The sequence below is a fragment of the Meleagris gallopavo genome, chromosome 2 (genome assembly GCF_000146605.3).
Source record: "Meleagris gallopavo isolate NT-WF06-2002-E0010 breed Aviagen turkey brand Nicholas breeding stock chromosome 2, Turkey_5.1, whole genome shotgun sequence".
NCBI lineage: Eukaryota > Metazoa > Chordata > Aves > Galliformes > Phasianidae > Meleagris > Meleagris gallopavo.
The window spans coordinates 87,231,272-87,243,715 of record NC_015012.2 but is presented as its reverse complement, the minus strand read 5'-3'; the positions used below and the strand labels follow the sequence as shown (position 1 = coordinate 87,243,715).

The window sequence follows — 12,444 nt, the reverse complement described above, 5'->3', positions numbered from 1 at the left end:
GGAAGGGCCCTCAAGGATCATGAACCCCCACCCCCCTGCCACAGGCAGGGCCACCAACCTCCCCATTTAATACCAGGCCAGGCTGCCCAGGGCCCCATTCAGTCTGGCCTTGAACACCTCCAGGAATGGGGCTTCAGGCTTTTTCAAATGCCTGTCTGGAAGAGAGAAAGGCTGTGATAAGGGCTCTTGGCCCTCACTAGGGGTGCCTGTGTCTTAGTAGCTTTTTAAAGACCGTTTTTGCCTCTCAATTAGCAGCTGCTTCTGCACCTGATAAGTGCAGTGCAGGGCTGATGTGCCTTGCTGTGCCTATGAGTCTGTGCAGTGAAGATGCCCTTTGCATGCTTGGCTGGTGTGATTTGATGGCTCTTTTTTCCTGAGGGCTGCCAGGATGTAGCTTGGGGGTGCAGTTAGTGTCCTGCCTGCTTTGCATGCACTTTCCCTCCCTGTTGTGCCTGCAGTTGGTAAGCAATTGTTGCAGTATCTGCAGTCACCCTTGGACATAGACTGCAGAAACATGGCTGTACACATGCCTGTGTGAGAGGCTGGAGAAGCTGATCATAGAGCCAGATGGTGGTTTGGTTCCTCTTTGTGCTGGAGAGGCTCGAAGTCATGTGCATCACACGCAACTTTCATTAGTCCTTCTGAAATGGGGCCACTCTCCAGACAGGAACGTGGGATTTATGAGACTGGAAAGGAAGTGTTCCTGGGGGAGAGCAGCTCCATAACCTAGTTGGTTCCTGCAGTCGCCTGTTAGAAAGATCTTGGCAGCCCCTCCGTGTGAGTTTTCTGGATCATCCTTTAGAAGTGTCTCTGTGCATTAACTTCCTAATGAGCCCTGGTGTGTAATTAGGATGCTTTTAATTACCCTGATGGATAACCTCACCCCATTAATGATTTTGAAGCAGGCACTCTGGATTTCACTAGCGTGTATCTGCTGTGATCTTTACTGGCTGGCTTTGCAGTTAGTGTTTGCATGTAAAAATTAAAGCGTTCATTCTGATGCAGTTCTGAAAGAGGTCTTAAAGAGACATAACCGATTCTAAGCAATAACTTCAGCTCAAATGAGGTGAGCAGCTTCCAGTGTAACTTTCGCATTCTGTTGTTGCTCATCGCTTATCGGATTCATGTGAGATTTACAAATGCCTTCTGACACTGAGTTTCTCTTTCTTTCAGCCTTTTTTCCAACTTGTGAAGTTGCGGAAACTTGGACTTAGTGATAATGAAATCCAGCGGCTCCCTCCAGAAATAGCGAATTTCATGCAGCTGGTGGAACTGGATTTGTCTCGAAATGGTGAGCTGCAAAGTTAATTTCTTTTGATTTTTGTACTGTCATACCACAGGACCTACACAGCTGGGTTAGTAGTGTTTTTCTGTCTCTGAAGCTGCTATCTGTGTCTCGCAGAATGCTTTTCTGTGTGACGCATGGATTTACCTGAAGTTCTAAATGGAAAGGAAGGAATGAGCAGAGGAGAGGCAGCGGTGGAAATAGAACAGTAAAATGATGCTGGACTTTAGTTCTGCCTTTCTGAGAGCCTGCTTTATTTATCAGTTTGTAGAATGCTTTAAACCCTGTTTTTTTATCTGTCACAATGTTGATTTCTTTCCCTGAGCTCTCCAAAATGCTGAGAATTTAAAAAGAAAAAGAGATTGAGAGAAAAAAGAATTCCTATCTGTCCCAGAAAAGGTACCTCTGGGTTAGAAATCCAGTTCTTTCTTTCTACTCCCCTCTTTGCCTGTCATTAACAAGAGTCAGAGTGCTTGTGTTTCTCATTTTGCTTCTAGTAAATGAATGTTTTGTTACTTATGGAGAGAAATTCAGAAAAGGATGCTGGAAGAAACTGTATTTTAGAATATGTTGTTAGAAACCATATGGGTTTGTCATTCTGTTGTTAAGTTGCTAATGCTGCTTATATTGTCCTAAGCCATGGTGGAGTGAAAGCGGGTTGGATTTTGGCTGTTTTCTTGTATCCTGGTGAACTTAGCAATTCTCAAAGAAGGTCAGGGCCTGCTGGGTCACCTTTAAGCAGCCTTATGACCCAGTGGTCTAGAAAGAGTGAATCAGTGTTAACAAATTAGAGCAACTGTCAGCTATTTTTGCTTCCTTGTATTCCTCGGATATGCTCAGAGTGCTCTCTGAGGTGTGTGATGGGTGGGCTGGGAGGGGGCACGGCTGTGCAACCTTGTAAATAGGAGAGGGGTGTAACTGAATGTTAGGAGAAGAAATAGTGCAAAAGGAAGCCTTGTTTTTTGTTACACTGTAATATCACATTGACTCTTTGTCACAGAAGAACATTCAGTTGTCACCTCATGTTCTTTTAACTACCTGCATTTTGTATCTACCCTTTATTAGTTTGGTGCTTTTAATGCTGTCTGACCATATAACTGATGAAGCGTAATGAGTCTCTAGGCAGTTTCTGAAAAAAAAATATCTGTGAACCATATAATGCTATGCACATTTGCAAGCCTTGGAAGAGAAGAAAACTGGAAAGAAATGGTCTGAAAAACAGAAAAATCACATTAGCTAAAATGTTTTAGAAATAGATGAGCGTTCGTTGGTGCAGTATTTTTGGCTACTGAGTTTGGCTGAGATTGGTGCTGTCTGTGACAGATCTCAGTGAAAAGGAAACACTGTGTTGGCTGAGTAGTTCTTTCTGCAAATGAATTACTAGCTGCAAAAGAGCTGATGGATCAGAGCCATGTGAACTATTGTCAGCCTGACTTGAAAGTTGGCTTGAGAGCTCAAGTGTAACAAGAACAGATGGTGTGAACATTTATGGCCGGGTAGATGCATGCGTGTCATTAGAAGTTACTGCATGAGGAAGTGTTTTCTGAAGTGATGTGTTGGACGTATGCAGGTTGCGGGAAGCAATTTCTTTCCTACATCCAAAGTTCAGTGTTAATCATGCGTTTTATTGCGTTGCTGATTCCTCTCTGTGATTCATTGCAGAAGGTGACTGGTACTGCCATCCCAGAGGACACTCACAGATAACACACAATTTGACTCTTTGGCTTAACACCGAAACACATCGTGAGGTGCTACAGGGAAACCACTGCAGAACAGAAAATGACTGATGTTACTTTCCACTCTTTAGTCATGTTTAGGTTGTCTCGCAACTCATTTGGCTCTCTGAGTTAAATGGCAAAACACACAGCATATGTGATGCTGCAGGGGGAAATTCTCACACGAGGTTTTGGCTATTTTGCAGTATTTTGGTTTCTTAGCTTTTGTATTTTGAACTCAATTTCCAATATGTTAGATCTGCAACCTGCCAAAGATTTCTCCCGTTCAGTGGTTTGCATTTCCTCACTTTTTGTTTTTCTAATTACTAAACTACTTGGAGGGGAAAAAAAATAGGAACTCTTTGTATTCCTTTCAGGCACAGAAAAACAGCCCGGCTTTTCAAAATGCACTGTGCTGCATGAATAGAAAAGTGTGATGGTGACATCTGAACTCGGGAAATAAGAGATGATTGTTCTGTGTTTTTTGTTATTTTAGCTGTCTGGTTCGCTGCGCTAATTGCTTTCAGTTCTGGCCATTCTGTTTCCTCAAGAGCTTAAAAATGCAAATATAAATTCACTTAACGATCTGTGTACAGTAGTAGCCCTTTATATTTTAACCTCTCGTTGGAGGAGGAAGATGAAAGTCTTTCGAATAAACAAAGTACTTCCATCTCCCTCTTAATAAAATGGTAACGTGTTGTCCTTCCTTGTTTCCATCTAATCCTTTGGTCTACATTTGATCTTTGAAGTTCCCTGAGCTGATGTGTCACTCGTACAGCTGAACTTCAGGACACATCCAGGCCATGGTGGAAGCATTATCTCTGCATTTTGTGCAGTGGTGATGTGCGTATTTGGAGGTGGGTTGATGCCCTCTGGCAGGATCTCTCCTGGCTCTCTGGCACCAGCTCCGGCTGCCTGTGCAGTGCAATGTTATGTGCTTTCAGTGTAGCTCTAGTCCACGGGCTCCCAGCAAAGGTGAGCAGGGAAACTCTTCAAGTGTGGCTTTCTTATATTCTCAGATTCTTTACAGTATCTGAGGCACATTTGTGTATATTAAGATTGAGTATGTAGTTGACCTTTCAAGCAGTTTTTGGTTAATGAGTGAGTATCAAACTGCAAGAATCCTTCAAAGTAAAACATAAAAATCTTCTGGAGATGTAAACTTGATGTTCCTGTGCTCTTTCCTTTCACTGTGCGGAGTGTACACGAATGAGCTCTGGTTACAATAAGCAAGACAGCCTTACTGGTGCAAGGGGAGGAGGATTTGGGGGAAAGGCTAAGAGCCATGTGATCTTGAAGTTTTCCTTCTTTTTTGCACACTAATGCTATTTCTTATTCCTTTATGAGGATGAATTAATGTAGGTTTCAAAGGAAGCATCCCCCTGTGTTTTCTAGCCTTGATGAGACTGATGTTTGAGCAAAGGCTGTATGATAAGCCCAAAGATAGCAATATCAGAGGGCAGAGGAGAGCTTTGCTAAGTAGATAGCATAGTGAGGATGAACACTTGAAGAGTTATCTATCAGTACAGTTCATCTCTGCTTCTCAGTGTCAGGTTGTTCAAGCAGCTGGTGAGCCGGTTCAAAGCTAAAGAAAGCAGGCCTGCTGCATTTTAACAGTGGCTGCTGGAGCTTTTGGGGTTAATGGCAAAGTTGCGTCTGAGACTAGGAGTGTTCCAGGTAGCATCTTCTGACACACAGAACTCTGCTGCTCATCTGCTGTGTGTCTGAGATGACTGCTGGATCCTTCCAAAGCCCCATATTTAGGTGAATCCTGTCCGGAATTCTCACATCACCAGGGAGTTTTGCAGGGACCCTGTCTTGCTGAAGCAAAATACACGTAGTTTGGGCAGGGCTCCCATGCTTTGCATTGAGTTTTGGAATAAGTCTTTGCCTACGTGGTGCAGAAGAGATTCTCCTCTAGGCAGAATACGAAATGCTTGCGTGCTCTGTGTTTTCCCACAGCACGTGGGACCACTCTCAGTCTCCGAAGACCCTGTGATTCAGAAAAGTAATGCAATCCAAAGCAAGGAAGATGTGCCTCAATTCCTGCAGCTCAGCAGGCACTGTGCTGAAGCTTCCTTCTCTCCAGAAGCACGTGCCACTGTTTGAAATCCCTTGGCACTGTAGCAGGCTGCTGCCCGTGCTGCTGGTACCGCAGAGATTTCTTGCAGCATCCCCTCCTCCTTTTTTCTTCTTCGCAACCCCTAGGGGCTAAACTCACAGAGCTTAGAGCCCTGCCATCTCACATTCATTACCATATTAATGGCTTTTCTCGTTCTGTAGCTTCCTCCAGACAGAAGGGGTACAGCATAAAGTTTCTGCAGTTAATGTGACACATGCTTATATACGGGAGTATGTCTGCTGTGTGTGTAAGCCACGCTGCTGCAGATGTGGTTCATTCCTTTTTGGTGCATCCCTGCTACAAGAACATTTTCTTGTTTCTTTGCCTTTGATAAATATTAAATCCTCCAGATTCCCCGATACGCTTTTCCTGATATTGCATGTTCTTTAAAATGCCCCTCAAGGTGTTAACCTGCTTAGTAATAGTATTTGTATCTGAAGTAAGTTTCTAGCTGGCGTAATTTCTCATAATAACATATTATAGTGTGGAGTCCTGGATTTTTTTTTTAAAAAACCTCCTGTACCTTTCCTCGCCTTTGACAGGTGGCTCAGCAGTTCGTTTCAGTTTCAGCCACGGAAAATCCCTGTGAGCTTTCCCACCGGACAGTGGCTGCTGGGCATTGGTGGCCGCCCCCAGGTGTGGGAGCCCCGTTGCACAGAGCTGCTGTGTGCCCCTGCCTGCCACGAAGGCTAACCCTCCTGCCTGTGTGGGGGATGAGCCTTTTGCGCTTGTGGATATGTTTGCTGTCTCTCTGTGATAAAAGCTTGGCAGGCTTCTCTGCTGCTACTCTTTTTGTTCTCATTAAACATGCTTACCAAGAACTTAGTCATGCAATGGATGTAATGGCTGTAGACCAGATCTATGCTGCCTGTTGTTCTCTAGCTGGCAGCAAGACAGTAGTGATCCTCTGTGGAAGCTCTCGCTAACCTTCAAGTTTTCTCTTGTGTCCAAGCCTTGAGTCTCAAAGCAGTGGAAAAGTATTAAGTGGATTTTGATGGTCTCTGTAGGTGGATTATGCTGGCTCTTTTTCTGACTCCTGTCTCCGTGCAGCTGTGATCAGTTACTTTCTGAACTCAGGAGTGGTAGGTTTGCTGTGGCAGCTACTAAAGCAATCTGTGTGTGGGCAGATCTTGTTAAGACATATTTGACTCAGCATGATGCTGAGTCCTCAGGATGGTTCTTTACTTTGAATTCATGGTTTATTACTCTGTTAATGATAATATTTCAATTTTGATATGTGCAGTTGGTTCTGTGCTGTGGAAATGGCTGTTTAATAACATTTCTGCAATTTCTGGTTAAACTGAGCTTATGACACTGTTGATAGTACAGTTGTTTTGGATACAAGTATGCTGAAATCAAGATCTGCAATTCTAAAGTCCCATCTTGACACAATTGCTACATTATGGCAAATATGCAGTAGTTTACGTAAAAATAATTGCAAATTCCTCAGAAGCATCCAAACAAGAGTAACATGGTAGTGTAAGAAGAGATGACCTGCTGCTGCTAAGGGCTGACAGTCTGACCTGTGTCCAAGATCTTTGAGATCAATTTCTGGCAGCTGCAAGCTGATGTCCCAAATGCAGAGAACCTTCTTTTACCTTTTCCTTGCTTCCAAAATGGCTTATGTTTGTAGACTGGGAAATTCTTATTTTATATTATCTTCAGTCTTTGCCCCTCTACTCTGTGCTGCTGAGACCTCATCTGGAGCACTGCATCCAGCTGTGGAGTCCTCAGTACAGGAAAGACATAGATCTGAGAGAAGGGCCACAAAAATGATCCATGGAGTGGAACACCTCTCCTACGAGAATAGGCTGAGAGAGCTGGGGCTGTTTAGCGTGGAGAAGAGAAGGCTGCAAGGTGACCTGATAGTGGCCTTTCAGTATTTACAGGGGAGATACAGGAAAGAAGGGGACAGACCCTTCAGCAAGGTCTGTGGTGACAGAACAAGGGGAAATGGCTTCAACCTCATGGAGGGCAGATTTAGGTTAGATATAAGGAAAAAATCTTTTACAGTGAGGGTGGTGAGGCACTGGAACAGGTTGCCCAGAGATGTGGTGGGTGCCCAATCCCTGGAGACTTTAAAGGCGAGGCTGGATAAGGCGTTGGGCAACCTGATCTAGCTGTGGTATTGCAGGGGAGTTGGACTAGGTGGCCATCAGAGGTCCCTTCCAGCTCTAAGGAATCTATGATTCTGTGATTCAGTTGTCATTGTACATTCAGAAACTAACAGCAACAGTATTTAATTTCTGATTGATATTACTGCTTTTTATTTGAAGGGTTTATTCTTTTCAGCTACTTTACAATCTATTTAAAAGTCTGTTTACAGTTCTTAGTCATCCTCAGAACACCACAATCATTGTGTATTGTGTGATGTGTACATCTTAATCACAGAGGTATTTTAAAGCTTTGTTAAGATGCTTTGTGAGCACACACGGCTGATATACAGAACATCAGTTAATGCAGCAGGAGAGATGTGTAATCCTTGCTTCACTCTTAAGGCTTCACATTGCTTGTTTGTGTTGGGGCATGCACACCAATGCTTTCTCCTTTTATTCAGCTGTCTTATATCAGAGACATACCTGTCATCTTTTCTGTAGAATTACCTCCCTTCTGCCCACAGAATGGGTAAGTATTCCCACAAAAAAGCCAGATAACCACTGTTTTCAAACTAGAAGTACTGACTAGAGGAAGAGGCTTGAATGCTTGTTTCAAGTCAGCCTGGGCTGGTGACCCAGCTGTTTTGCATTGAGAACATCAGCTAGGTAGGCAGAAGCACTCTAACTCTTTTGAGCCTATCCTGTAGTTCCTCTCAGGCTACACTCTCTCATGTACCACCTGCTGCTTTTTGATCTTTGGCTCAACCTCAGATGTCTCTGTCTGCCTCTGCTGTGCTTCTCCAGCATGTGAACCCTCTCCATGGAAGTCCTCTTCCCCTCCACTTGGCACTAGTGGCCCTGACACAAATAGGCTGGTATGGTTCTGGCAGTAAGTAGTAAGCTGAGACATTTCTGTAGGTTAATATTTGCTGAGTGGGCAAGAAAGAAGAAGGCAGCAAGACATGCAGTGAGGCAGTATGGTTTGCAAACAGACATTTGTTGTTAAAATATTCAGCTGCTAGATTAGGTAGGCTGCTTTTTTGCCTTCAGAACTGCTCTGTGTCCTTTGTGCACTCCTTTTCCTGTGGTAGATGGTTTTTACCTGACAAGAATGCATGTTATGGATGTACTCACTGTAACCCTTGTTGTGAATACCTGGAAACCATGGGATATCCCACCAGTAACTGCTGTAGTTTGTTAGCAGCAGATCACTCCTGCTGATAGTAAGTTCTAGCCTGTGTGGCAATCGGGCAAGTGATTTTATTCTTGTTTGTTTGTTTGGTGCTAATTGGTAGTAAGGCTGCCTAGCTGCAGACCAGAAGAAAACAGGTTTTTCACACTTTCAAATAGTTGCTTGCTGACAGTGGTGTGTTTGTGTGTTTTTTTTTTGAGTAATTTTTGGACAATTCTAATTTCTGTTGGCATGTTTTCTTTATATTGTTTCCCATACCTCTTCTGAAGTTAGTTTAAGACATGTGCTTTAGCACAATATCATCTTCGTATCTCAAATGTGAATTTTAGGGATCGATTCTTAAAGAAAAGTGCTGGGGACAAAAAATGTGAGAGTGGTCAGGTACTGGAATGCTGCCCAGGGAGGTGGTGGAGTCGCCATCCCTAGCAGTGTTCAAGAGGTGTCTGGATGAGGAGCTGCAAGATATGGTTTAGTGCTTGTGGTAGCAGTGGTAATGGGGGGACAGTTGGACTAGATAATCTTGCAGGTCCTTTCCAACCTTGTGACTCTATGATTCTATGTCTACTGCAGACTACTAGAATTTTGCAACATAGTGATTTTTCCATCGTGGTACATTATGCCAGATTTTACTGTTTTTTCTAAGGGAACTGTGCTGGTTTAGGTGTCTAGCAACCTTGATGTGTATCTAGCAAATTTGATAGCTTCATCCAAATTCAAGAGGAGACATAGGTTTCAAAGGTGGGGCTTTTCTGAAACCAGTAGGCCAAGCTGGAAACAGAAAGCTTTGGTCAAGCATTAAATGTCAATCCATATGGGAGTGACATAAAATAAATACTTCAGTTTGTGGGTAATCTAGATTAGAGATCATAAAATGAGGATTTGCAAAACAGGCTTTGTTCATTCTTTTCTCTGTAGAGCTTCTTGGGGCTTTTCATGGAGAAGGTTAGATGCCAATAAACATGCAGCTTGACTGTTGCAGTGCTTACGCAGTATCTGTCATCTGCAGCTTCTCAGGTAGAATACTAGTTTTAACTTTTCTTTTTTCCTTGCTTTTATAAAACGTATTTGCAGGCTGGATGTGGCTCTGGGCAGCCTGGTCTAGTGGTTGATGACCCTGCACATAGCAGGAGGGTTGAAACTAGATGATCATTGTGGTCCTTTTCCACCCAGACCATTCTATGATACTATGATTCTGTGATTTTAATTTCTGCTAACTTCAAGGTCCAAGACAGAAATTCTCATAAAAGCATCTCCTAGCCTTGTTTAACGCTCTGGCTGTTAGGTGCTGATGAAAAACAGAAGATGTAATTCCTTGCTGAGCTCTGCTGTTCCGTTGGATTCACCTGAAACTACTGTTTCCCTGTGATCTAATCTTTGAGTTTCCCTCAGCCCTGGCCCTTTTCTTTTTCTCATGCTTACCATTTGCAGCATGTGATCCCACGTTTCTGATAGTTGCTGCAGCTGAGAAGGACAGTCTGTTTATTTTCAGCATGTCAACTATTCGAAAAACCAGCTTGTTTTTAAGTCTTCACACAGTTTTCTTTTAAGTAACGTGCCTACTCTTTATGTAGCTATGAAATGCTCTTTTGTGAACAACATTTTTCCCTGTTTCTCTCCTCCCTTGGAAGAGGGAAGTGTACAGAAATGAGGAGGAGGAGGAAGAGATATACTTACCTCAATTCAGTTTGTTGTTAATTAAATAGTAAGGGATTTGGCTGAGAAAACCCACCCTGAACCTGTTTGTGTATTTTCCATAAAGCTGTAAGGGCGGTTCTTTAAAGAGCTGTTTCTTTTGTGTCTTGTATATCCTCAGCCTCAGAGTTTCAAAAGGAAAATGTTACAACTTGTACAAGAGCCACTCAATCATAATAGACTTTGCAAGAACAACATGACTCCTGTCACATTTTGTCCCAGAAATTGTAACACTTCAGGTAAAGAGGCTGATTACTTCATCCTTCAGGGCTTGTAGCAGAACCTTCTGACTTTTAGAATGGAGAAAAAAAAAAAAGGCGATGAGCTTATCATTCCACATGTCATGATTTTAATGTGGAAAGGGAGGGAGGTTTAACCCTTCTTCAGCCGTGTTGCTGGAGGAAGCAGCCCCTCAGGAAGGGAGAGAGGTGCCCTGTTGCTGTCTGTGAAATAACAACCTCCTCAGCTGAGCTTAGCAGCTGAAGAGCCCTTTGCAAAGGCAAATAATCGTTTGCAGCACAAATTCCTCCTCGCAAGGCATTTGGTTAATTGAATAGTTTGCTCCTCTCAAGCTTGGAAGGTGGAGGAGGTGGTGAGCAGGGCAGAATAGTTTTTACAAAGTCAGGCTTCAGCCTTCAAGCCTCTGTGGTGTGGATGGCAAGGACCACTTGGAGTTGGTTTTAAGCTGAAAGAGAGGAGATCTAGGATAGTCATTAGGAGGAAACTCTTCATGCAGAGGGCAGTGAGGCAGTGACACAGCTGCCCAGAGAGCTGTGGTGCCCCTTCCCTGGAGGTGCTCAGGGCCAGGCTGGGTGGGCCCTGGGCAGATGAGCTGGTGGGAGGCAGCTCTGTCCACAGCACCAGCTGGGCTTTGAGGTCCCTTCCAACCCAAACCAGTGCATGTTCTTATGAAAGGAAGCGGAACGTCATGACTCCTGCTTTGCTCAAGCACCGCAGTGTTTGATGATGTAATGGGCTTGTTGGGCCTTTAACTCGTGCATATAATATATGTGTAATGTGAGAAGAGACAGAGGAAAATTCTTCCATGTATTGAATGGGATGAATGTGATCTGCTTAGTGTCTGGTTATCTGTCTCCTGAAGAACAGTGCTGCCTTGTTTCGTAGTTTTTGAGTCTGGAGTGGGTTTACTGGGTGTAAATGTGGTGTGGCTCATAGATGTGGCTCATCAACCAGCCCCACCAAAGCAGAATGCTCCGTATTGCCTTTGCAGCTGAAAGTAGCTCAGGTCTAATGGTCCTCTCACAGCTTCTGACCTTACTGACCATTGCTATCTTGATACTGATAATTGGAAATGATGTTCACTGGTGCAGAGTATGTAAAGAATGCAGGCCACGTAGGCTTTGGATAAAGAAAAGAATATCGCCTGGTTTTCAAATTTTATATAAAGACACAGTAAAAAGTGCTGTACAAGAGGCTTTATCAATTTAAAATGAAGATTTTCTTCCTCCTCAGCTCCTGCAGCCATCGGAGGAAGGGAAGAAGGAATGAGAAAAAATTGGGGCATATTGCTGTTGTAAAAAGCTTCAACAAAAATAGATTAGCAGAGAGTAAAAAGATTTTTTTATAAGTAATTCTTGCACTGATACAGTACAGAATTTCCAAGGATGATACACATCTGAAGAGGCATCTTGAATAGAAGTGTGTGTGTCTGTGTATGTATATATGTATATGCACTCTTGTACATGACTGCCACTTTCTGCTGGCATGAATTTTTTCCTGCCGGTGCATTTGCATTGTCATACGTCACAGGGCTTATGCTTGGTTATAGCTTTACTATGAGCAGTGCTGCACAATCTGTATGCCAGAACATCTGGGAGCATCATATAAACGTGGAGCGTTCATCAGTGTGTGGTATTAGAAGAATCCTAGATATTTAAGTAGGATTTGAGTCAGTTATCCAGCGGTGGCAAGAAAAGCATTCTAACATACTGCTGCTGATGCTGGCAGTGATTTATGTGTTAATGTCTGTAACAAAACCGAGTAGTAAGCAATAATGGCAAAAGCTGCTCAATCCATTAGGAAATAGATGGACTTTTTAATGTACTTTGATATACTACATTGCAATTCAGTTAATTATGCCAGTGTTATGGACTGTCATCACCTCTGCTATAATAATCACTCCAGATTTTTTTGCCATATATTAAAATGCTCCTTTTCTCTTCTGAGCTTATTTGTTCAAAATAATCCTACAGTGGTCATCATGCGTAGTGATAAAATGTCTGCTAGTAATCTGCTTCTGTTCTGGCTGATAAATCTTTTCAATATTTATATTTGTTTTGCTTACTGAACATATAACAATCCTCAATCCAAAGGGATGGACT

At 43.1% G+C, this 12,444-nt stretch overlaps 1 protein-coding gene across 1 annotated transcript in view; it reads left to right on the top strand.

Moving 5' to 3' along the window:
- The window catches only part of LOC104909960 (elongin-A-like), a 61,794-nt gene that overhangs the window by 3,204 nt on the left and 46,146 nt on the right, over positions 1-12,444 (top strand). Inside the window, exon 2 of the mRNA XM_031552247.1 lies at positions 1,174-1,291. Within this exon, the coding sequence (XP_031408107.1) occupies positions 1,174-1,291 (118 nt within the window). The remainder of the gene's footprint in view (positions 1-1,173; positions 1,292-12,444) is intronic.